At 41.5% G+C, this 25,789-nt stretch overlaps 1 protein-coding gene across 1 annotated transcript in view; it reads left to right on the top strand.

Moving 5' to 3' along the window:
• The window catches only part of LOC139462845 (U3 small nucleolar RNA-associated protein 15 homolog), a 125,570-nt gene that overhangs the window by 66,787 nt on the left and 32,994 nt on the right, over window positions 1-25,789 (top strand). Inside the window, exon 7 of the mRNA XM_071244542.1 lies at window positions 14,892-15,027. Within this exon, the coding sequence (XP_071100643.1) occupies window positions 14,892-15,027 (136 nt within the window). The remainder of the gene's footprint in view (window positions 1-14,891; window positions 15,028-25,789) is intronic.

The raw sequence follows: 25,789 nt of genomic DNA, 5'->3' as shown, positions 1-25,789 counted from the left end.
GTTTTGATTCATGACTCTATTTGAGGGAAATGAAAGTTACGATCAACAAGTCTTTGATAGTCAAGTATGAAGAAACTGAAGTCAAGAAACAAAGTTTTGTTTGTGATGTATCAGGGCTACGTCTTGTCTCTTATCTGTTGATCACTATATGGCTGAAATATTGCCGATGTGACTTTAAATCTTAACTCACTCATCTGTTGAATGATTGAGAGTTGTTATCTGAATTTTTTTGTATTTTAATGAACATTTTTTTTTTCAAAACACATTGAGAAAAAATAATAAATAAAATAAAGCGATTTCTTCATAGATTAACTGGATACAGTCCTGGTCCATGTTATCTTTTTAAATTTGCCTGCTGTGTCTTGACCTACAGTTTCCATGAAACAGGACAGGGAAAGTCAAATGTCATTGTGGGGTGTGACATCTTAGGAAACTGTTTTGAGATCAAACATTCCTCATATTATTGTCATGAAATACAACTTTTGGTGCAGTCAGAAATGATTATAAAGATTAAACAAAGTAAAACATAATAATACACAAACATTAAGAGTAAATGCTTTGTATGTCTTCAACATCAATAAATATGCAATTGATTAAAATGTCTCTGTATTTTTGTGTATTATAGTGGCATCACAATTGTATCATATGAATTTTAGGATTTTGTTCTTTTACTTGTTTAAGGTGTAATTTGCACATTTTTTTATTAAAATATTTTTTTATTCAGAACAGTTAAGATGAGTTTTAACTTCAAACTCAAAAAAAATTCAAGGGAACATTGTAATGTCAGTCGAGGTAAACAAATTCAATTGTATATGAACATGTTCCATTTTCTCCTACACAAGCTAAAAGCCACAGGGCAGGTTGTCATTCTTCACTATCACTCATTCCTTCACTGCAACATACCAGCGATAATGGCAACAGTAAGACTGATTCCTACATATTACCAAGAGAATGCCATATTGTGACTGGTGTATGAAGACCCTATCACCAATGTGTCAGTTAAAGATTAGTCAACCCTGTGCCCAACTCCATCTCAAACTGGGCTTTTTGATGATAACATATATTTTGAATTCCCTTTCCTTACCAGTGGTTACTGCTTTGTTTCAGCAGGTCATGTGTTTTTCATCAAAGGTAACTTCATCAACATTCAGTCTGTCAAAATGCCTTCAGCTTGCAATCTTAAATCTTTTGATACCTTGTTTTTTTCCTGGAAAAATGATACACATTAAGCCGCTTTTTTTTCAGTGAGAATTCTCCTGTGTCTTAACAAAGGTACTTGTTTGCGAGTCGCATCTCGATAAATACTGGGTCCTTCTCCTGAAATAGCCTTCCCTAGAGATTCACATCTTGTAACAAAACAGATGTAAGATACCCAAACTTCACCAAGAAACAAAATTTTTCCGCCTCAATTAGGACTAGTTTGCAATTATCTGACGTGTTTGTCCATCAACGCTATACAAGATGTACGGCTAATAATTCTAGAGTTTCCTAGCCTCTCTCTGCCGGATTCCTCCGGGCCTAGGGGGCCCTGTAGCCTGCCTATTTGATGGGGTTCTAAGGGGTATCAACACCAGATAAAGGCGGCTCCTTCATATCGTCAGGGGACACTTCTACCCAATAATGATTTCAAGTTTGTCAACTTCCCCAGCTGACAAACTTGGCGTTTGCCGGACTTTTTCTCTCATTCTAATTTATACCCGATCCCTTTTATTTGATTTAGGTTGTAACTTGGACCCTTAAGAAATTAGTGCCGGAGAGGGATTGTTTTTCGTTGCGTAGTCTCGAATTGCTTTGCATCTAGATTGTAGAAAGAAGTTAGGTTATTTGAGAAGATACCCTGAAAGGTGTGAACAAGGGATCTTGTCATGTCAAATCAAACAGATTGAATCGGTAGGACTGAGACAATTTAATGTCTGTTTGGAGAGGGAACATTTGTCTTACCTAAAAACTACAGTTCACATAAAAAATGTTGGGAAACTATTTTTGAAATTGAAAAAACATGTGAAATGTTGCAAAGATAATTGAAGAACAACAGAATGGTTTCTCAAGTTGGTAGGTTCATGTTGACGGACAGACCATGTGGGAGTACAGTCAGTTTTAATTTTATTTGGATAAAAAACATTGCTGAGATTTCTGTGATCCACAATGAAAATACTATCATAGGATCTGTCAGTATTCTATGTAATAAAAAGATAGAATTGGGTAATAATGCCAACCAAGTATATAGTTGGATAAATAGGCGCTGATTGAGATGGATCATGCAGTGCTTGAGTGTAATTACATCACCAGTTGCTGCCAACTTGGGTTTCATCTGACTTGACCTTGTCATTATAATACTTAAAAATGGTCCCGTGAAGATCCGGGGTAGAATAGGTCTTCAGCAACCCATGCTTGCCTAAAAGGCGACTATGCTTGTTGTAAAAGGCGACTAATGGGATCGGGTGGTCAGGCTCGCTGACTTGGTTGATGCATGTCATCGTATCCCAATTGTGTGGATCAATGCTCATGAGGTTAACCACTTCTTTGTATTGTCCAGACTTGATTATTTTCAGACCACCGTCATGTAGCTGGAATATTGCTGAGTGCAGCATTATACAACAAACAAACAAAACTAAAAAATGTTTTGAACCACCCAATTGTTTCATATTACTGTAGTTCATGGCATACAGTTAACTACATGTTAACTAAAATAACATTAAAGAAGCAGGTGGACCTTGAGCTTTTTTAAACAGTAAATTTCAGAGTTATAAGTAATTTCAGTACAAACTAAATGGAACCAATCAAATGTATTTATATGGCAGCGTTGGGCGGTCGGGTAGCCTAGTGGTTAAAGCGTTCGCTTGTCACGCCAAAGACCCGGGTTCGATTCCCGACATGGGTACAATGTGTGAAGCCCATTTCTGGTGTCCCCCTTAGTGATATTGCTGGAATATTGCTAAAAGCGACGTAAAACCATACTCACTCACTCACTCATTATATGGCAGCGTTCGAAATTGACACTAGTCCTGCAGTCCTTGCCAAACTGCATATAGTTAAGGTATCATAAGGACTAGTAGAAATTTGCCATTTTTGAGGGTTTTGGTATATGTTATCATTATGAGGACTGGTGGCCTGAAAGTGTTAGTTTCTTCCACTGCATAATAATGTACAACAAAGTAGTTGTATAAAGCCAGAGTTTTTTGTGTTCCAGGTAACATATAAGCTGGGATTTGTAGGTGACTTTTGTTGTGTTTTGTAGATTTGGTTGGTTCATAGATGGTCATTTGGTGCAGCAAAGTACATTGAGAAATTCTGAAACACATGCAGAAATGTTTCTTTCCCATGCTGCAGGCCGAGGTGGCCCAGGGGTCTAAGTCGCCACAATTCTCTGTGCAGAGTTGCATCACTTGGGCACATCGGAAACCTATCATTGTGGATTCGAATCCTGGTTTGCCCCAGTTATGTTTCCAGGTTTGTCAGCACCATACCCATGGGCATAGGTTTCAACCCAAAGTGGTAAATATCTGACACTTTATGCATTAAGCTTACATGCTGTGATGTAACTGGAATACTGTTCAAAGCGGTGTTGGACCCAACTCACTCACTCATTCACATGCATGTTGTATTTTGTTCTATCTCCTCCGATTTTGTAGGTAAAAAATAATCAACTGAAAATTGTGATTGCTTTCCTGACAGCACTTGAACAGACAGACAGACTTAAAAAGTGTTTGGTCCCCAGGGAATTGATGGATTTTTAACATCAAGTTTCTTTTGTCCAAGCAGTAAATTAGAATTGAAATGGCAACCTAATGGATTGTACATGCCAGATAAACAACTATAGAATTGTACTTCTGCAAAGATGGGAGTTGTGAGACTTTAGTTGTGCACCCAACAATATACTTTGTTCCGACTCTTGTGTTACTCTCATGACATCATGATGGTTACTTGTGCTAATTTGTGTCAAGTGTAGTTGGCAGCAAGGCTTCAGGTTCTAATTATTTACTAATCTATGGCATTGTGTGTGGAAGTGCTAACTGGCTGCTAAGGACATCAATTGTTGTTTATCACACCTGTCAAACCAGATATCACTTAACTTACTCCTTACATATTTCATAATGATTTAGTATCAGAGTATTGATATTATTGTTTGGATGGAATGTGCTCAGTTCTGATATGTTGAAATAAAACTAGAAGTCAGTAGAGTATTAGTTATATGGTTGCTTATTTACTATATACTGGCAATCTATTCTTGAAATCTTCAGATTTGTTTGGGGGGGGGGGAGGCGCCGCGATTTGCTATGCAGAGTTGTGTCCCTTGGGCACACCAGAAACCTATGATTGTGGGTTCGAATCCCGGTTCACCCCGATTATGTTTCTAGGTTTGTCAGCACCGTGCTCATCGGTTTTACCGAAGTGATAAACGTCTGAGGCCTGCATCACTTCGGGCTTTCCTCCCACATTAAGCTGACACGCCGTGATATAACTGGAATAATGTTAAAAGCGGTGTTAAGCCCAACTCACACATTCACTCAGATCTGTGGGGATTCTGGGTAAGGCCCCGGGCAACCTATTCTTGTAGTAAGAGGTCATTAAGTTGATCAGACTTGCTGACTTGGTATGATGTGATCTGCATAGATGGGGCATATTGTCTGGCACAGTTGCGATGTACAAGGAGTGAAATCAACATGGCGCCTTGATATGATGTGATCTGCATAGATGGGGCATGTTGCCTGGCACATTTGCTATGTACAAGGAGTGAAATCAACATGGCGCCTTGATAAGATGTGATCATCATGGATGGGACATGTTGCCTGGCACAGTTGCTATGTACAAGGAGTGAAATCAACACGGCGCCTTGATATGATGTGATCATCATGGATGGGACACAGTTGCTATGTACAAGGAGTGAAATGAACACGGCGCCTTGATATGATGTGATCATCATGGATGGGACACAGTTGCTATGTACAAGGAGTGAAATCAACATGGCGCCCTTGATATGATGTGATCATCATGGATGGGACACAGTTGCTATGTACAAGGAGTGAAATGAACACGGCGCCTTGATATGATGTGATCATCATGGATGTGATCATCATGGATGTGACACAGTTGCTATGTACAAGGAGTGAAATCAACATGGCGCCTTGATATGATGTGATCATCATGGATGGGACACAGTTGCTATGTACAAGGAGTGAAATCAACATGGCGCCTTGATATGATGTGATCATCATGGATGGGACACAGTTGCTGTGTACAAGGAGTGAAATGAACACGGCGCCTTGATATGATGTGATCATCATGGATGGGACACAGTTGCTATGTACAAGGAGTGAAATGAACATAAGGGGATGAAGACACATTCAGACAGTCTGAGATCATCTCACTAGTGAAGACTGAAGGTAGCATGTGGCTGCCTTGCATCATGTAATCAGCTTTATTGTTTTGTGTCTATCCTAATATCAGGAAGTAAGCATAGCTCAATTTCTTTGATTACAGACAGAGCTAAGATATAGCTGATAAAAAGACATAAGAGACAGAGAGATATTTATTTCCAATGCTTCACTGGTATTCCTTTGAAAAGTAACCTACTGTCTCGGGGAAAAAAAACAGATTTGGAATTGCATCTTTGTGCTGTGTGTGTGATAGTGCTGTTTATTGTTTGGTTTAATGGTTTATCTTACAATAAATCAGTTACCGTATTCAACGTAATAAGTGCCCTGCTGTAATAAGCGACCACAGCGACATTTGCTAATATATTGGCTAGTGAACAATCCCAATTGATCAATGTACACAAGACTTATTTATTCGCGTATAATATGTATAATATGCATTCGTGTGTTATATGCACCCTTAATTATTCTGGAAAAATATATCTGTCGTACATAAACACTTCAGGCTGTCAGCATAAACCACGAAATTTATCTTTCAACTCTGTTTTTTCACCAAAATAATATTCTAATAGGAGCCCCCTATTTCTAATTTTGAGCGTGCCCTGGGCGCTTATTACATCGAATACGGTAATACTATTTCAGTTTTATGGCATTAGTTTAAAACTGCCTGTTTTCTCTTTGTTGTAATTTCAGTTCGTTTTTAATCTAACACACATGTGAAGTCAGGAAATGATTTGGGTAAAGATGAGGCCATGTAGAAATGTTTTTGTAAATTAGGTACATCAAGATTCTTGAATAAAGAACAATAAATTCTACATTTTTTTCAACATAAGTTTACGTGCTTGACATTTCAGGACTGAAACATATTTTGTAAATGAAAACAGTTTCTAAGTAAATATTGTTTTGTGATTTGAATCAAGCCTCGGAGACCCATAGTTTTCACGTTTATTGGCCAACACATTTGATTTGTAAACAATGAAGAAGTTATTGGTGTTGAAAGTGACTTAAATCAAATCGGCTCATGACAGTCTTTCGGAATATATGTCTAGACTTTGTTTCCTCTGTGCCCTCTTGGCCTTTAATTTGAGTTTGAAAGTTGGCAATGAAAAAACGGATGTAGACAGAGGGTTGTTATGCTTGTTTCAATTACACTTATTGCAAGTTGACAGGTAAAAAACGTGATAAATGTGTTGAATTGGTTACCCAGCTGTCTCCCGCGACTCAGGTAGACCCAGGAATGTTTGTGTGGAGGAAAAAGTAGCCAAATCATAATACTCAACAGTTGCAATCACACCCATAGCTACAGTAGTATTGTTTTCCCTCAGCACTGGGCTATGCTAATGTAGTGGGTCACTGGCATTCCTTAATAGCGCTGGCTTTTTCCCCACTTTAATATTGCCCTTATCCTCCAATCAGGGAAACCGATAACGGCAAATATTTGTGTTGACAATTAAACCGATGCGTTTGGGGTTTATTTGTTGATTTTATCTGGACTCGGGCTGGAAGAGCAGCATTTTTTGTTCCAATGAAATTTGTTTGTGAATGAAATTTGGTATTGGATGTACAATTTTGTATCACATGTCATTCCTATCCAGTCGCTTAAAAAATGAGCGAAAACAGTTTTTGGGAGATAATTGTGTGAGGTTAAGAGGTATTGTTCATTCATATATTTTGCAGTTGCAGGTCGTGGCTAGGCTTACATGTCCTTGGCTATTCAAAAAACAAAAGCTATTTCTTTTCACAAACGGATGTGTTGGATAGCGTGATGCCACGTCTCTTGAAGCAGTTATTTGGGGATAAAAACAACTGCAGAAGTACAGATAAGTTGAAAATGGTGTTAAGTTTATAATTGTAATTTTATGATATTTATTATTTCAAGCGTGAGATGTATGTTTAACCATGTTAACAACCTTGAGCTTAGGCACTGGCATGTTTTCATACAGCTGCCACATACTGGCGTTATATCACACAGTTGCTGGTCATCGATATGATGTCACAGTTGCCAGACATATGCATGATGTCACACAGTTGCTCAGCACTTATATACTACAGTTGCTTGACAATTATATACCACAGTTGCTAGACAATTATATCACACAGTTGCTAGACAATTATATACCACAATTGCTAGACACTTATATACTGCAGTTGCAAGACAATTATATACCACAGTTGCAAGACAATTATATCACACAGTTGCTAGACAATTATATACCACAGTTGCCAGACACTTTTATACTGCAGTTGCAAGACAATTATATACCACAGTTGCGAGAAAATTATATACCACAGTTGCTCGACAATGATATACCACAGTTGCTGGACACTTATATAATGCAGTTGCTAGACACTTATATACTATTGTTCCTAGACAATTATATACCACAGTTGCTCGACAATTATATACTGCAGTTGCAAGACAATTATATACCACAGTTGCAAGACATTTATATACCACAGTTGCTAGACATATATATACCACATTTGCTAGACAATTATACACCACAGTTGCTCGACACTTATATACCACAGTTGCAAGACATTTATACACCACAGTTGCTAGACAATTATATACCACAGTTGCTAGACATATATATACCACATTTGCTAGACAATTATATACCACTATTGCTAGACAATGATATACCACTATTGCTAGACAATTACATACCACAGTTGCTAGACAATTATATACCACAGTTGCTCGACACATATACTACACTAGACACTTATATATCACAGTTGCTAGACACTTATATACCACTATTGCTAGACAATTGTATGCCACAGTTGCTAGACCATTATTTACCACAGTTGCTGGACATTTATACACCACAGTTGCCAGACAATTATATACCACAGTTGCAAGACAATTATATACCACAGTTGCTAGACATTTCTATACCACAGTTGCTAGACAATGATATACCACAGTTGCTAGACAATGATAAAACACAGTTACTAGACAATTGATATACCACTATTGCTAGACAATGATACACCACAGTTACTAGACAATGATATCCACACTATTGCTATACATTTACTTATCACAACTGCTAGATATTGACATGATACTGCAAGACATTTGCATGATGTCACAACTACTAGATATTGCTTGATGACACAGTTGCTCGACACTGACATGATAGCAGTGAGTGAGTATTGTCTTTTAGCAACATTCCAGCTATATCATGCTGGAGGGCACCAGAAATGAGCTTCACACATTGTACCCATTGGGGGGAATCAAACCAGGGCCTTCAGAGTGATGAGCAAACGCTTTAACCACTAGGCTACCCTACTGTCCTTGACATGATATCACACAGCTGCAAGACATTAACATGATATTCCACTATTCCTAGACATTTACATATCCCAACTGCTAGATATTGACACGATGTCACACGTGTGTCAGGAACACGACTGATGCGGTTGTGATGAGGCAAACATCTCACCTATTATCCATCAGTTCACTTATAGCTGGCTGGCTGTTTCAGAGTACACCAAGATGTGAATGTAGCGAACTTAAAGATTGTTTCAATCTGCCTGTTGTCTTGTAGCCATGGCTACTTAGTATCCAGGTAAAAAGCCAGGATGCATTTAAGATCTGTCTGTGATCCTAGTTACATCTGTACATGTCGTAGGAATTTCACACTTCTTGCACAGACAGGTTTTGCCAATGTGGTTTCAATTAATGAACTTATGAAAAACGTTATGTATTTCTCCCATTTTTTCTTATTGCTACATATCAAGGCCATCATTGTTCATTTATTATTTATTTCCATCAATATTAAGTTACCAAGGTGCCTGAATTACCCATGAAGATTCGGGATAGAATAGGTCTTCAGCAACCCATGCTTGTCGTAAAAGGCGACTATGCTTGTCGTAAGAGGCGACTAACGGGATCGGGTGGTCAGGCTCGCTGACTTGGTTGATGCATGTCATCGATCCCAATTGCGTGGATCGATGCTCATGATATCAGTCGCTGGATTGTCTGGTCCAGACTCGATTATTTACAGACTGCTGTCATATTGCTGAGTGCGGCGTCAACCAACCAACCAACCGAACACGCATGGTGTTCGTTTTACAATCAGGATGGAGATGTAGTCTGAGATGAGGGAAATACCACCTTCATGTAGAAACCTGTAGACTCCAGGTGATGATTTATTTGTGAAGTATAAATTTGGACAAGATTGAATCTTCCCCCATGAAGATACGGGTTAGAATTGATCTTCAGCAACCCATGCTTGTCGTCAGAGAAAGCTTACGGGATCGGGTGGTCCGGTGGTTTGCCTTGCTGACTTGTTTGATGCATGTCATTGTATCCCAATTTCATAGATCAATGCTCATGATGTCAATCACTGGATTGACTGGTCCAGACTTGATTATTTACAGGTCATAAGCATTTAGCTGGAATATTGCCGAATGCATCATTAAACATGAAACAAGCAAAATGTAAGATCATCCAGAAGATAACAGTATAATTGGCCTCGTGGCTGCAAAAAAGCTTCCTCCAAACTCGGCACTCCCACAGCGACTTCCAGCAAATTCTCTCTCTGGAAGGCTGCATAGTGTGTAAGTTCACACACCAATTTGACAATTTCATCTGCATCTGTCAGACAGGGTTGAAGCCATCACTTTTGCTCCCAGGACTCAAGCAGGAGTTGCTCCAGGATGCCCTCCCACAACAAGCAGACCTGCGAGGAACCTGTCCCCCAACCAGTGGTGCATGTGTACACAAATGTGTCGGCATCTGCAGCACCATCACTTCCTGGTAATGGAATCAGTGGACAACAGTTTGTGTATTACCTGGGCATAGGTAACCAGCGTCGCCGCTTCAACGTGGGGCTGTGTTTTTGTGAGTTGTGCAGTGACTAGCACGAGATGCCTCATTAGTGAGAGATTGAGGGATTCCTCAAAATGAGCCTCCTGATCAAAAGGAAATTTTTTTACAGCTGTTTGAAGGTGAGCTTGGAAAGAAAGGCCCTATCAGAGAGCAAGCCAGAGATCTCAGTAGAGGGGAGATGGTGTAGACTCAGTGAAATCTAAACCACCATACAATATGCTATTTAGATTAAATATTTAGATACAGGCAGCTGCTTTTTTTTGCCGAACATTAAAAGAACATAATGGGGAAATCAGACTGTCGGATTCTGGAGAAATCGCAATGTGAAGGAAATAAATGTTGATGATCTCGGAATGACCAGATAGATTTCGATGATCAATCAATCCCCCAGGCTCAGCTGTCGTCACTCGAGGAAGTCGCAACAAACTTCAAAATTTGTGTTCTTCTTTTGCCGTGATGAGAATTTATTTCATGATCCGGGATGTAGTCAGCATCTGCTTTGAATTTCAGACCTCTGTACTATTTGTCAGAGTTGGAATCCGTCCATTTAATCACCCGTGTTTGGCAATATGCTGGGAAATAAATGGCAATCCTTTAGCCCCAGATGGGGCCTGTTTGCGATGATAGAGGGCGAGACAATAATACCAAATAACTTTATAAATCATGTTTTCTGAGGGCAAAAAACGGCTGGGTGAGGTTGGAAAGCATTTACCCATCTGAATATAGCACTTCCATCTTTCATTTCAATCAGGCGGGGAAACAGTGGCATCAGATGGAAATGGATACTCTACAATAACATCTCTCTGTCATTAAAGAATGGTGGTGGATGGGCACTGGCATCTCTTCAGTTAAACCTACATTCCAACATGAGGTTCCATTAATCTGCCAAAAATTACTTTCTCATATCCCTACCTCACCTCATTCTGGAGTAAACTTCTCATTTCCAGAAGTAGTGGCGGTGTGGCCATGGTGTACTGCACCCCCTTGCCTCCCCACCCCCCAACCCCCAACTCCACCCCCCACCCCCCACTCATTCCTATTGTTACCACCCCCCCAACTGTTTCCCCTCCCCAACTGGTACAGCTGTTTGTGGTCACATAACATCTACTTGGTGTATTTTATGAATTTGATTTCTCAATCAACATGTTTTCATATGCTGTTTGTCTTTGCGTTAGAATAGCTTCTGTTACACATGCTTGTGATGATTGTGATGTTGTAAAAAAGGAAGCAGTGCCAAAAAATTGAAATTCTTACAATTATATGAATTTGTTATGTTTTAGTAGATCAAGTTTCCCCTGAGCATGTGGTTTTGTCATCAGTGCATGTACTGATACAACTAGTGGAGATTTCCCTCCACGTCAAGCTGACAAGCCATTATATAACTGGAATATTGTTTAACTCACTCACTCATTGTCAAGGGCTTTCCCTCCACGTCAAGCTGACACACCATTATATAACTGGAATATTGTTTAACTCACTCACTCACTCATTGTCAAGGGCTTTCCCTCAACGTCAAGCTGACAAGCCATTATATAACTGGAATATTGTTTAACTCACTCACTCACTCATTGTCAAGGGCTTTCCCTCCATGTCAAGCTGACAAGCCAATTTACAACTGGAATATTGTTTAACTCACTCACTCATTGTCAAGGGCTTTCCCTCCGTGTCAAGCTGACAAGCCATTATATAACTGGAATATTGTTTAACTCACTCACTCACTCACTCATTGTCAAGAGATTTCCCTCCACGTTAAGCTGACAAGCCATTATATAACTGGAATATTGTTTAACTCACTCACTCACTCATTGTCAAGAGATTTCCCTCCACGTCAAGCTGACAAGCCATTATATAACTGGAATATTGTTTAACTCACTCACTCACTCATTGTCAAGGGCTTTCCCTCCACGTCAAGCTGACATGTCATGGTATAACTGGAATACTGTTATAAAAGAACAGCGTTATAGCCAACTCACTTATTCACTCATTGTGAAACTTGGTCACTGTGTCCAGTAGATACACTCCAGAACAACTGAGATGAGGGTGAGTGGTCCTCTGGTGGGTGCTCTTGTTTGTTGCACATAAAGACTGTGTTCAAATCCTTATGGAAGAACTTGTCCTGCTGTGATTGCTCATGTACCTCATGTTGACGAGTCATATGACTTAAAAGGCTGATGAAGATTGTCTCCTCTGTATGAAGAGCAACTTTTTCTGAAAAAAAAATATTTTTAATACATATTTTTTATCTGAATGTCACTGTTCATTCTGCTAGGCGCACAAACCTCACAATTTCAACCCTTTGGCTTACAAATACCATTATTAATGTTTCCCATATATAGATGAAACTCTATTCTTAAGGAAAACATTATTGTTTCTGAATTTGCTTATATTCTACTCATTGCACAACTGATTAAATATAGTAATATGAAAGAACTTCTTTTGAGTAATATATTTTAGCAGGGAGATAACACCTTGCAATGTTAAGCACTTCCCTGAGTTTCTAATGTCAGCAATTGTTCATTGATAATGCCAAACAATCCTCAGGTAACCAGTTAGCTTTGATGCACAGCAGCCTGAGTTGCCCAGTGAACACAAAAACATACAAGCCGATATTCTTACATGTTTCATCAAGACCCGTGAAGATCCAGGGTGGAATAGGACTTCAGCAACCCATGCTTGTCGTACACGGTGACTATGCTTGTCGGGAGAGGCGACTAACGGGATCGGCTGGTCAGGCTCGCTGACTTGGTTGATGCATGTCATCGATCCCAATTGCGTGGATTGATGTTCATGATGTCAATCGCTGGATTGTCTGGTCCAGACTCGATTATTTACAGACACGTCATATAGCTGGAATATTGCTGAGTGCGGCGTTACTTAACAAACAAACAAACAAACATGTTGCATCAAATTTTCCCAACTTCCATGACATGGGTGAGTGAGGTGTTTTTATATGCTAGGCAGTGCCCAGAGCTGTAACCTTACTCTCAGTTAAACATGGTACGAGGAAGGGAAATGAGACATATGGCAGCCATATTGGAAATTCCACATCATGATTTATTGCTATAAATTTGTCAGCCTGAGTATGAAATGGTGCCAATTTCATGTTCCTGGTACTGTTATAAGTAATATATTTATAGATCTCATCGAGTCGTCATCAAGCGACTCTTGGAGATTTGCGAAAGCAACTCTTGGCATTGATCCACAAACCGAAATACATCATTATTGGATCCATATGTCATTTTTCTAAATTGAAATAGTACCAAACTATTCAGTATCATAATGATGTTTTTTTACTTCAATAATTAGACATAAGACATTTTCACAAGTTGCTGTTAGGAAAGCACTACCAGACAAGTACTTCCTCTTGACTGAAATTAACAAGTAATGAACAACTTCGTACTGTGAAATAAGCGTGGATTTATTTCACATTTTGCACACGTGTTGAGTTTTCTTTCGAAGTAGGTGAAGACCTGAATCCTGTCTTGTCTCAGAAGTATGGGAATGAATGTTACCTAATATTGATTGAAATCTCCGCCATCTATCATACTCATGGCGAGTGTAATCTACGACCTTCTTGATGTGGATATCAGCTGTTTTGTAGACTAGGTTGCAGATTTAATGTTTTCATTTCACACTTTTTGCCTGGAGTAATTCTTTGAATGTACAAATGAGCTTCCTTTTGTTTGACTGTTTGCCAAAAATACACCACCACGCATCACAAGTACGATAGTATGCATACCTTGGATACGCATCCCGAACTTGAAATTGGTGTAAAAATATCAATAGTGTAGGTTAAGATTTCAATAGACCATAGTTTGTCAGGATAATGCTTCTCCAGTTTTGAAGTTTGAAAGTCGTGTTTTTTATCACCCAGACATGTTGTTAAGTATGTTAGATAGGAATCTGTGATTTCCATAAGAGGGCATGTAGTCAAAGATGGGTGATTCTATACAATTTTGTCAGTATAGTTTTCATAACATTAGGTCATAAAACTTGAAGCCAAGGCTGTGATATGATAAATGTTTTCCGTGTGTTTTCACATTACAAAATATGTAGTTGAAATGTATGAATTACTGCTTTTCTGTTGTGATTGTGTATGGGAAAAATGTGTTTTTGTTTTGTTTGTACCCAATCATGCCTGGCTGTAGCTGTAAGCAAGTGTGCATTTTACACAAGGAAAATAAGTTGCTGTCCCATTTAATTATCCAAGAAATTGGAGTCTGGATACATGTTAACTTAGGCAACGCATGCTGATAAAAGTGAACATTAGAGAATAACCAGGGCTGATTGTCCTCTGAAACATATTCCATTGGGTGTGAAAGGCCAAATAATGGTGAAAAGGCTATGAATGTATCACTGAAAATCAGAGATGACACAAGATGTTTTTGAAAAAGCCTATAGACTGGGTTCCACTCCTCACTCACACTTATCAGAATTTTCTGAGATAGGAGCTTAACTAAACAAGAGACATGAAATGTCATGTCCCCTATTTGCTGAAAATCATTAATCCTGTTTCAAGTCAAGAAATTAGCTTGTGATGGTTATTTGGTTTCTTTTTCGTTTAGAGATAATAAGTAGGAAATTAAGATATGACACGACCTTATGATTTGTGATATATTCCTGCAACAACTTACAGACGCAAGTATGAGCACTGTTTGGCTGTGTTGTAGGTGGTAATGTCATCAAGGTGTGGGATGCCCTGGCTGGAGGGAGGCTCCTGGCCACGCTCACCAACCACCACAAGACAGTCACAGCACTCGCCTTCTGCAGCAAGTACCAGCGCCTCCTGTCTGCGTCTCTGGACAGGTGAGTCTGTTACGTCACTGTCTGTATTACCCCACAGGTGAGATCAGTGAAGTATCTGAAAAATATCTAACAAAAACAGTTCCCAATCCAGATCAGATTGTTGTCTTCTCGTGAAGCTCTCAGTCCGGATCTGATTGTTGTCTTCTCGTGGAGATCCCAATCCAGATCTGATTGTTGTCTTCTCGTGAAGCTCCCAATCCAGATCTGATTGTTGTCTTCTTGTGAAGCTCCGAATCCAGATCTGATTGTTGTCTTCTCGTGGAGATCCCAATCCAGATCTGATTGTTGTCTTCTCGTGAAGCTCTCAATCCAGATCTGATTGTTGTCTTCTCGTGGAGATCCCAGTCCAGATCTGATTGTTGTCTCTTCTCGTGAAGGTCCAAGTCCATATCAGATTGTCTTCTTGTGGAGTTCTGAATCCAGATCAGATTGTTGTCTTCTCGTGAACCTCCCAATTCAGATAAGATTGTTGTCTCTTCTCGTGAAGGTCCAAGTCCATATCAGATTGTCTTCTTGTGGAGTTCCGAATCCAGATCAGATTGTTGTCTTCTCATGGAGATCCCAATCCAGATCTGATTGTTGTCTTCTCGTTAACCTCCCAATCCAGATCAGTTTGTTGTCTCTTCTCGTGAAGCTCCCAGTCCATATCAGATTGTCTTCTTGTGGAGTTCAGAATCCAGATCTGATTGTTGTCTTTTCGTGGAGATTCCAATCCAGATCAGATTGTTGTCTTCTCATGAAGCTCCAAATCCAGATCCGATTGTTGTCTCTTCTCGTGAAGCTCCAAGTCCATATCAGATTGTCTTCTTGTGGAGTTCTGAATTCAGATCAGATTGTTGATTTCTCATGAAGCTCCCAATCCAGATCTGATTGTTGTCTTCTCGTGAACCTCCCAATTCAGATCAGATTGTTGTCTTCACATGAAGTCCCAATCCAGATCAGATTGTTCTCTTCTCGAGAACCTCCCAATCCAGATCTCATTGTTGTCTCTTTTGTGTGAAGCTCCCGTACCATATCAGATTGTTGTTTTCACATGAAGCTCCCAATCCAGATCAGATCATCTTCTCGTGAACCTACAGATTCAGATCAGATTGTTCTTTTCTCATGAACCTTTCAATCCAGATCAGATTGTCTTCTCGTGAACCTCTCAGTCCAGATCATATTGTTGTCTTGTGAAGCTCCCAATCCAGATCAGATTGTTGCCTTCTCGTGGTGTTCCCCGTGCAGATCAGATTGTTGTCTTCTTGTGAAGTTCCAAGTCGAGGTCAGATTGTTGTCTTCTCGTGAAGTTCCAAGTCCATATCAGATTGTTGTCTTCTTGTAGAGTTCTGAATCAAGATGAGATTGTTGTATTCCCATGGAGTTCCCATTCCAGATCAGATTGCTGTTTTCTTGTGAAGCTCCCAGTCCAGATCAGATTGCTGTTTTCTTGTGAAGCTCCCAGTCCAGATCAGATTTTTTTCCTCTCATCAAGGTCAAGACTTGTGTTACCTCATCACACAAAATCTCCTCAATATAAGTTACTTTCACATCAGAGTTTTCAACCTGAGAAAGAACCTAATCAAGACCAAACTGTTCTTATTTCACAAAAGAGATCCTCAGTAATGTGAGACTGTTGTCTTCTCAGGATGAATGTTTTCCTTCGAATCTGACTCTCCTTGTCTCAGGCCTTTTTTGCCTTGGACCCATCTGTGATGTCATTATTACCATCATAGCTCACACACACAGTCTCATGTGATACAGGTGTGTCAAACCCAGAGAAGTTAGTATCCCAGCAGGTAGAATGAGAAGACAACTAGCCTTGCAAGGAGTTTTGATGTTACTGCTGTTTTTGACTGAAAGGGTGACAGATAGTAATTCAATGACATCAATACTATTTGAAAAGCCAAGTGTTGTGACACAAGGAGAAATGTACTATACAATGTAGTATTCCTTCTTGCAGCTTGTAATTACAAGAGCTGAGGATTGTAATGTTCGATGAATCACTGTAGTAACTGATCTTTAGATTTATTTCAATTTAAGAAAAATGAATTTAAGAATTAAATGTGATAAATGCTGATATGGTATCTATTCCTGGACAGACTCAGCAGACAGTTGTTTGTGAATGTTTAGAGTACTCCGTCAGTACCTGGCCATGTTGAACATTGCCTTCTCTACAGTGCTGTGACACACGGTGAGAAAGTCGGTCCAACAGATGTTGGATCAGAAATACAATCTTGATAATAAAAAGATGCAACAACAAAGCATCGGCCCTATCTGTAGATTAGGGAGGGAGACCTTCTCTCCAGTGTCGGCAGGCTTGTCACTTTCAGCCTTGACTGACAGCCCTCAGAAGAAGAATGCCATCTGGCAGTGTACATTTCAGCCTCAACCAATACCCACACTCACAGTTAATACACTGCTAGTCATTTTACATCAACCAATGTAATTTGTTGGATATCAAAATAAACTTGGTGTTTTCTGAATTAGAAGTAGACACAAAGTTTATTGGCTGTACTCATACTCAAAATATTTCTTGTGAGGTTAAGACTATTTTCATTCCTGGAATGGTGGGTTTTAGGTTATTTCTTTGAGCTTTTGAAGAGACAATTGCTGCCATTATTCATCTGTGTATGTTACGTCTTGGTATTGGCTCATGGGTTGGTCATTATCATGATGGGGACACCAGGATAGTCCAGTGGAGAAAGTGTTTGCTCATCACACCAAAGACCTGGTTTGAATCCCTAGGTGGTAACAATATGTAAAGCCCATTGTTGGTGTCCCTGAAGTGGCAGCTGGAAGAATGCGAACAAGGGCTGGGACGGGTAGCTCGGGTACTCGTGTCAGGTGGGTCCTGAGTAAATATAAAATTCCATGGTTACACCAGTACAAGTCATTAATGCTCGCATTTCTTTCGGACTATGCACACATTCCTTCTGACTTTTATATGTTTGAGTAAAGACAAAGCTTCAGTCAACTTTAATGTATGCACAATCAGATCGTTTTATACAATATCTAAAAACTTTTTGCCAGGGCTCTGGTAAAACAATTCCCAAATGAACATTTTGTACCTACTCTTGAGACCTACAGTGGGTACTCGGGTAGGGTCAGGTAATAGGGGGTTGGGTACCTGGGTAGGGTCGGGTAATAGGGGGTAGGGTAATAGGGGGTCTGGTACCCGGCAGTAAATTTGGACTCGTCCCAACCCTAATTCTAACATTGCTGCATCATCCAACACCTCACTGGATCATGTTGATGGAAACACATTGAACGTTTTGGGTTGTTTGGATGAGTTTGCAGCATAACAAGTAATAGAAATATGAATGAAGTGGTGGAAGTTTGACTTCAGGGTGACTGAAACCATGACCATAATATTGTGGGCTGCTTTAGGGACACAACTCTGCACTGAAGTTGTGATCCCTCAGAGGATAGACTAAAATCTAGTCTCTGAAATGAACATATCGTTCTAAAAAAAAGTTGTTAAATAATCTTTATAAAAATATTATAAGAAGGAGCCCAGAGACTCTTTTCATTTTCAGATACTGCAGTAAGTGAGACTTGCCAAACATTATAGACTTGCATTGGCTGTATTTGAAATATTTGTATCAGGGTCTGTAAGACAGACCACTCAGAGGACTGAGCCATCAGTTACTACAACATATTGTGAATCAAGTAGGAGGTGCCTTGAGAAACGGGTGCATCGAGAATTAGGTGTGTCGTGAAGTAGGTGCATCGAGAAAAAAGTGTGTCGTGAAGTAGGTGCATCGAGATTTAGATGTGTCGTGAAGTAGGTGCATCGAGAATTAGATGTGTCGTGATGTAGATGCATCGAGAATTAGGTGTGTCGTGAAGTAGGTGCATCGAGATTTAGATGTGTCGTGAAGTAGGTGCATCGAGATTTAGATGTGTCGTGAAGTAGGTGCATCGAGAATTAGGTGTGTCATGAAGTAGGTGTACTGGAAGTAGGTGTATCATGAAGTAGGTGTATCATGAACTAAGTGTATGATGAACTAAGTGTATTGTGAACTAAGTGTTGTGAAGTAGGTGTATCATGAACTAAGTGTATGATGAACTAAGTGTATTGTGAACTAAGTGTTGTGAAGTAGGTGTATCGTGAACTAAGTGTATTGTGAACTGAACAAGCACTTGTCTGATGCAACTTAGATGTTCACAGATGGCTCATGCCGTACTTTAGATGACAGGTGTGTTAAACTACACACACTCACTCACTCACTCACTACAACGGACGTGACACTGTATTCATAGTGAGATACTATATTACTGCAGTAAGCTCAGCACTTCACTGCAGAGACAACAAAAGCATGTATACTGAACAAAACAAGTTAGGGATCATGAATATTGTTGCGAATATTTTGATGAAGTTTGTGTGCTTAGTCTTCACACCAAAAAAGATTCCCCCAAAATGTTTGTGACCCCAAATTTCTTTTGTTTAATATTTGATAATGGAAAAAAGTGGAAATCTGATAATAAAACAGGTTGATGAACCAAAAACTACTCATTAGATTTGACCTGGATTTTGAATGTAAACCAGCAGATGGTGAGACGAGTGAAAGAGGACACCATTACTGATGCTTCTTTAAGTCAACATATGTAGGGTCTTGAAACCATCCTCATGACAAAAGAAAGTTTGGGTCCTCTTTTAATGTTGATGTTGTAGTAGACTAGTATTCGCAACTTGACGTGTGTGTTGATGTTTAGAAGACCAGACAGAAAACAAAGTAGAGATGTAGTGTGATGTGGGAGATACATTTGTAGTGCGAGATAAACAAGTTGATCTGGTTTCTTCCATTGCCAGATGCTGCTGGTAAAGTGGCAGAGCATGTACATTTCATGGCATCCATTTCTTGTACATTTCACCAGCGTAGGTTTCGTTGACGTACATTTCGATGTTCGTTTCAGTAGCGTAGATTTCAGTGGCGTACATTTCGCAGGATGAGCTTGATCACAATGCTGCCACTCTCACTACTCTCTTTCAATTCGTTAGCAGAGTATTCATTTCTCAACATTTGCTGTTAGAAATTCAAGATTGCTTCAAAGATTCGGCCAGCCATGTGTAGATCGCCGATTGATGATGTTGTACTCTGACTGGCTAATTGATATATCTTTGTTGAAATGTGCAACTGTTGGAATGCTCTGTTGAGGATTTCGACTGGGATTTCCTCCACTTGTGCCTGTTCTAGCTGCCATTGATGTTTGTCACTGCTATCCTTCTGAACTTTTTCCTTCTTAATTTGCAATCTGGAGACAAATGAAAAACTGAGGCTTTATTGTTAACAAGACTTTTAACTGCATGGCAAGGTATCACTTTGCTCAAACACTGTTTACAGATTGAAACAAACATGAGTACAAGCAAAAACTAGATATAGTTTTTGTCCCGACGTTTGTGCATTCCCATTGCTTTTATTTGTGTTATGTAATTACAAATGAGTGAGAAACTTAAGATGAAAAACGACTTTGCCCTTGATGACATTCAGATATGCTAAGGGTAGGTATTTCAAATATATACCTAAAATGTCATTTTAAGTTAACTTGTAAATGTATATTTGTACAAATACATTTACAGAACTTTTTGTTTATTTCTATTTTGTGTGAGCTATGCTTTTGTGAGTTTGGGGGTGAGAGACAGGATGATAAAATGGTCTGAATACATTGTACAGAATCAAACCTTGGCATACTGAACAAACACTTCACCCATAAGACTACTGTGTCGCTCCCTTGACCAAAGGTGACAACACTCAGAGGACTGATTGTGTGGAATTGATTTAGTTGCTCTAGTTTGGCTCATTTAAAACTTAATTGGCATTTGGCATGTCAAATTGTGTTTTTCCCCTCGTTGGCAGTAAACTAATTATAAATTTGACCGTTACTCTTTGACTGCTGAATTGACCTCAAGTGTAGATGCTGTTAATAAGAACATCCCATTCTTTCATGTTGCAATAGTTAATCTATCATGCCATGACAGATTAGCTATAGTCATATGAAAGAAATGTGTGTTCTTTAACTTTTTTTGAGTTGTATAGTTTGGAAAGAACAAACAACTCTGTTAAACCAGTACAACAGGTGCAGTGGTGTTTGATGTTCTTCCTGCTACACTGTACTGTCTGATGGAGCTCCAAGATTGTATGGAGTTTTCAATTTATGTTTAGGTATGTAATCATTACGGGGCCCCTCAGGAAGTGAGTTCTTCAAATCATGAACATCATGAACTGTTCATTAAATGTCTATATTGCAAATTCATGGACTTGTTCAAGAACACTTGAAGAACAGATGAATATTAGTACAGTAGTTCATGAAAAGTTCGTGACAAATATGAAGAACAAATCAAGAACAAATCATGTGCAAATATAAGTTCAGTAGTTCATGAAAAATTCATAAGTAAAATGAAGGATGAAATGTTTACATACTCAACAAATTCTACAAATTATGAATTTTGTATTAATATATATATCCTGGTGCATGCGTGCGTGTGTGCCTGTGCATGTGCCTGTGTGTAAATTGTAACTTTCGCAAACTGCCAATGAACATTTCATGAGCAGTTCAAGAACTGCCTAGTGTTCATGGATATGTCACAGGGGCGGGGAGTTGAGGGGTGTGGTTAGGCCAGGATGCATCATGGTAGGGGTAGGGTGGGAACACAAGGGTGTAGGTAGCGTGGGATGCATGGGGGCAGGGGTGGGGTGTACAAGGGTGTAGGTAGCGTGGGATGCATGGGGGAAGGGGTGGGGTGTACAAGGGTGTAGGTAGCGTGGGATGCATGGGGGCAAGGGAGGGGTGTACAAGGGTGTAGGTAGTGTGGGATGCATGGGGGAAGGGGTGGGGTGTACAAGGGTGTAGGTAGCGTGGGATGCATGGGGGCAGGGGTGGGATGTACAAGGGTGTAGGTAGTGTGGGATGCATGGGGGAAGGGGTGGGGTGTACAAGGGTGTAGGTAGCGTGGGATGCATGGGGGAAGGGGTGGGGTGGGGTGGGGTGTACAAGGGTGTAGGTAGCGTGGGATGCATGGGGGCAGGGGTGGGGTGTACAAGGGTGGAGGTAGTGTGGGATGCATGGGGGCAGGGGTGGGGTGTACAAGGGTGTAGGTAGTGGGGATGCATGGGGGCAGGGGAGGGGTGTACAAGGGTGTAGGTAGTGTGGGATGCATGGGGGCAGGGGTGGGGTGTACAAGGGTGTAGGTAGCGTGGGATGCATGGGGGCAGGGGAGGGGTGTACAAGGGTGTAGGTAGCATGGGATGCATGGGGGCAGGGGTGGGGTGTACAAGAGTGTAGGTAGCGTGGGATGCATGGGGGAAGGGGTGGGGTGTACAAGGGTGTAGGTAGCGTGGGATGCATGGGGGAAGGGGTGGGGTGTACAAGGGTGTAGGTAGCATGGGATGCATGGGGGCAGGGGTGGGGTGTACAAGAGTGTAGGTAGCGTGGGATGCATGGGGGCAGGGGTGGGGTGTAAAAGGGTGTTGGTAGCATGGGATGCATGGGGGAAGGGGTGGGGTGTACAAGGGTGTTGGTAGGGTTGGGTGCACTATGTTAGGGATGGGATTGGTTAGCACAAGGGTGGGATGCACCACTGTTGGGTAGGATTGGAAAGGGTGGGGTTCAGCGTGGGAAGCACTAGGGTGGGGGTCAGGATGGAAACACTAGAGTAGGGTTTGGAGCAGGAAGCACTGTGGTGGGGGTCACGTTCAGGATGTGAAACACCAGGATGTAGGTTGGGAATGGAATTACAAGGTTTGAGGATGGGTCAGGAAGCACCAGGATTGAGGATGGGTTGAGAAGCACCAGGATTGGGGATGGGGTGGGAAGCACTGGGTTTGAGGATGGGGTGGGATGCACCAGAATTGAGGATGGGGTGGGGAGCACTGGGATTGAGGATGGGGTGGGATGCACTGGGATTGAGGATGGGGTGGGAAGCACTGGGATTGAAGATGGGGTGAGAAGCACCAGGATTGAGGATGGGGTGGGAAGCACCAGGATTGAGGATGGGGTGGGGAGCACCAGGATTGAAGATGGGGTGAGAAGCACCAGGATTGAGGATGGGGTGGGAAGCACCAGGATTGAGGATGGGGTGGGGAGCACCAGGATTGAAGATGGGGTGAGAAGCACCAGGATTGAGGATGGGGTGGGAAGCACCAGGATTGAGGATGGGGTGGGAAGCACCAGGATTGAAGATGGGGTGGGGAGCACCAGGATTGAGGATGGGGTGGGAAGCACTGGGATTGAGGATGGGGTGAGAAGCACCAGGATTGAGGATGGGTGGGATGCACTGGGATTGAGGATGGGGTGGGAAGCACCAGGATTGAGGATGGGGTGGGGAGCACTGGGGTGGGTGGAGTAGGGGTGGGATGGGAAGCTCCAGGATTGAAGATGGAGTGAGAAGCACTAGGACTGAGGATGGGGTGGGGAGCACCAGGATTGAGGATGGGGTGGGAAGCACCAGGATTGAGGATGGGGTGGGGAGCACCAGGATTGAGGATGGGGTGGGGAGCACCAGGATTGAGGATGGGGTGAGAAGCACCAGGATTGAAGATGGGGTGGGGAGCACTGGGATTGAAGATGGGGTGGGAAGCACCAGGATTGAGGATGGGGTGGGGAGCACTGGGATTGAAGATGGGGTGAGAAGCACCAGGATTGAGGATGGGGTGGGGAGCACCAGGATTGAGGATGGGGTGGGAAGCACCAGGATTGAGGATGGGGTGGGATGCACTGGGATTGAGGATGGGGTGAGAAGCACCAGGATTGAGGATGGGGTGGGGAGCACCAGGATTGAGGATGGGGTGGGAAGCACCAGGATTGAGGATGGGGTGGGAAGCACCAGGATTGAGGATGGGGTGGGATGCACTGGGATTGAGGATGGGGTGAGAAGCACCAGGATTGAGGATGGGGTGGGAAGCACCAGGATTGAGGATGGGGTGGGAAGCACCAGGATTGAGGATGGGGTGGGATGCACTGGGATTGAGGATGGGGTGAGAAGCACCAGGATTGAGGATGGGGTGGGAAGCACCAGGATTGAGGATGGGGTGGGAAGCACCAGGATTGAAGATGGGGTGGGGAGCACCAGGATTGAGGATGGGGTGAGAAGCACCAGGATTGAGGATGGGGTGGGATGCACTGGGATTGAGGATGGGGTGAGAAGCACCAGGATTGAGGATTGAGGGGGTCGGGGTGGGAAGCACTAGGGTAGGCGACGGTGTGGGAAGCACTAGTGTAGGGGTGGATGTGGGAAGCACTATGTTGGGAGTCAGGGTGGGAAGCATTGGGAATGGGGTCAGGGTAGGAAGCAACATTATGGAGTCGGTTGGGTGGGAAGAAGCACTAGGCTGGTGGTCAGGGTGGAATTCACAGGGATGGGGGTAGGTTAGGACGCACCAGGGTCGCAGTGCCCCTTCTGTCAGCCCCTCTTCTCTCACAGGCATGACAGATGGTATCTACCCAAGCACAAAAACTCCGTCAGCACATGGAATACATTATAGGGGGCCATGTTTATGTGTTGAAATAACCAGAAATCTTCAAATTTTCAAAAAGATACAAAAAGCATCAAAGATAAAATTCAACACCGGAAGTGAAATTTAAAAGCAGCGTTAAGTTACTGCTGTGCGTGAATGTCTCGTTGATTGCACGCATATCTACAACCCTGGCTCTATTATATCATTTTCTCTTGTCAGCACTCACGGAATTCCCCATTTCCCTCTATTTAGCTTTGTGCTCGGTTTTATCACCCTTTAATGAAAAGCACAAAAAAAACTAGGACGGGGATGATAAATCTGCAACTGTCACTGACAGGCAATTTCTGTTTTGTTGTTGTACTTCAGCTGACTGTGGACACCGTGATTCATTGCTGTCAGTGTCAGATACGCTTGACATGGACAACCCTTGTCAATATCTGTCAAGGGTGGATATAAATTGTAGTGGTAGTCCCTCCAACTTCTTTCCCTAATGGCTTAATCTGCATGTACTGCTTTGTCATTTTCACGTCAGCCACACGCCGTCGATAGCATGTCAATATCGATCTGTTTCGTGTGCCTTTCATACAGTGAGATTCTTCACTTGTGATCTGTGTAGTTGTTAAATAACCTTTTTGTGTAAAACACTCAAAGACATTTTATGTATGCTTCCATGACATTTCGCAAACCAATTGTCCTGACTTGTCACATTTTTGTTTGTTTGTTGGTTAACACCACACTCAGCAATATTTGAGCTATATGATGGCGGTCTGTAAAATAATCGAGTCTGGACCAGACAATCCAGTGATTGACATCATGCGCATCGATCAACACAATTGGCATCGCTGACATGCATCAACCAAGTCAGCAAGCCTGACCACCCGATCCCGTTAGTCACCTTTTATGGCAAGCATGGGTTGCTGAAGACCTATTCTACCCCGGTTCTACCTTGTCACATCCAAGATAATCAATACTATCATGATACCTCTCGACTTGATTCAGCAACCCCTTATTGAATAGATATGGCAGAGATGTTGAATATGAATGATCCTTTGAGGTTTTTTTTATATATTTTTTTAATATTGTTTTTCATTGTGTGAGGTAGGTGGGGAAGCCTAATGTTAAAGCATTTGCTCAACAAGCTGAAAACTTTGGTTAATTCCCACCATGGGAGCTTGTCTGAAATCCATTTATACTTTATTTGACATGTCCTTTGCTGGATTTGTTATTTGTTTGTCTGTTGTTTAACGCCACAATCAGCACTATTCAAGCTACATGATGGCAGCCTGAAAATAATCAAATCAGGACCAGACATTCCAGTGATTGAC

Source organism: Haliotis cracherodii, unplaced genomic scaffold (assembly GCF_022045235.1).
Source record: "Haliotis cracherodii isolate W230 unplaced genomic scaffold, xgHalCrac1.p SCAF_1, whole genome shotgun sequence".
Taxonomy (NCBI): domain Eukaryota; kingdom Metazoa; phylum Mollusca; class Gastropoda; order Lepetellida; family Haliotidae; genus Haliotis; species Haliotis cracherodii.
This window is presented reverse-complemented; position numbering and strand designations above follow the sequence as displayed.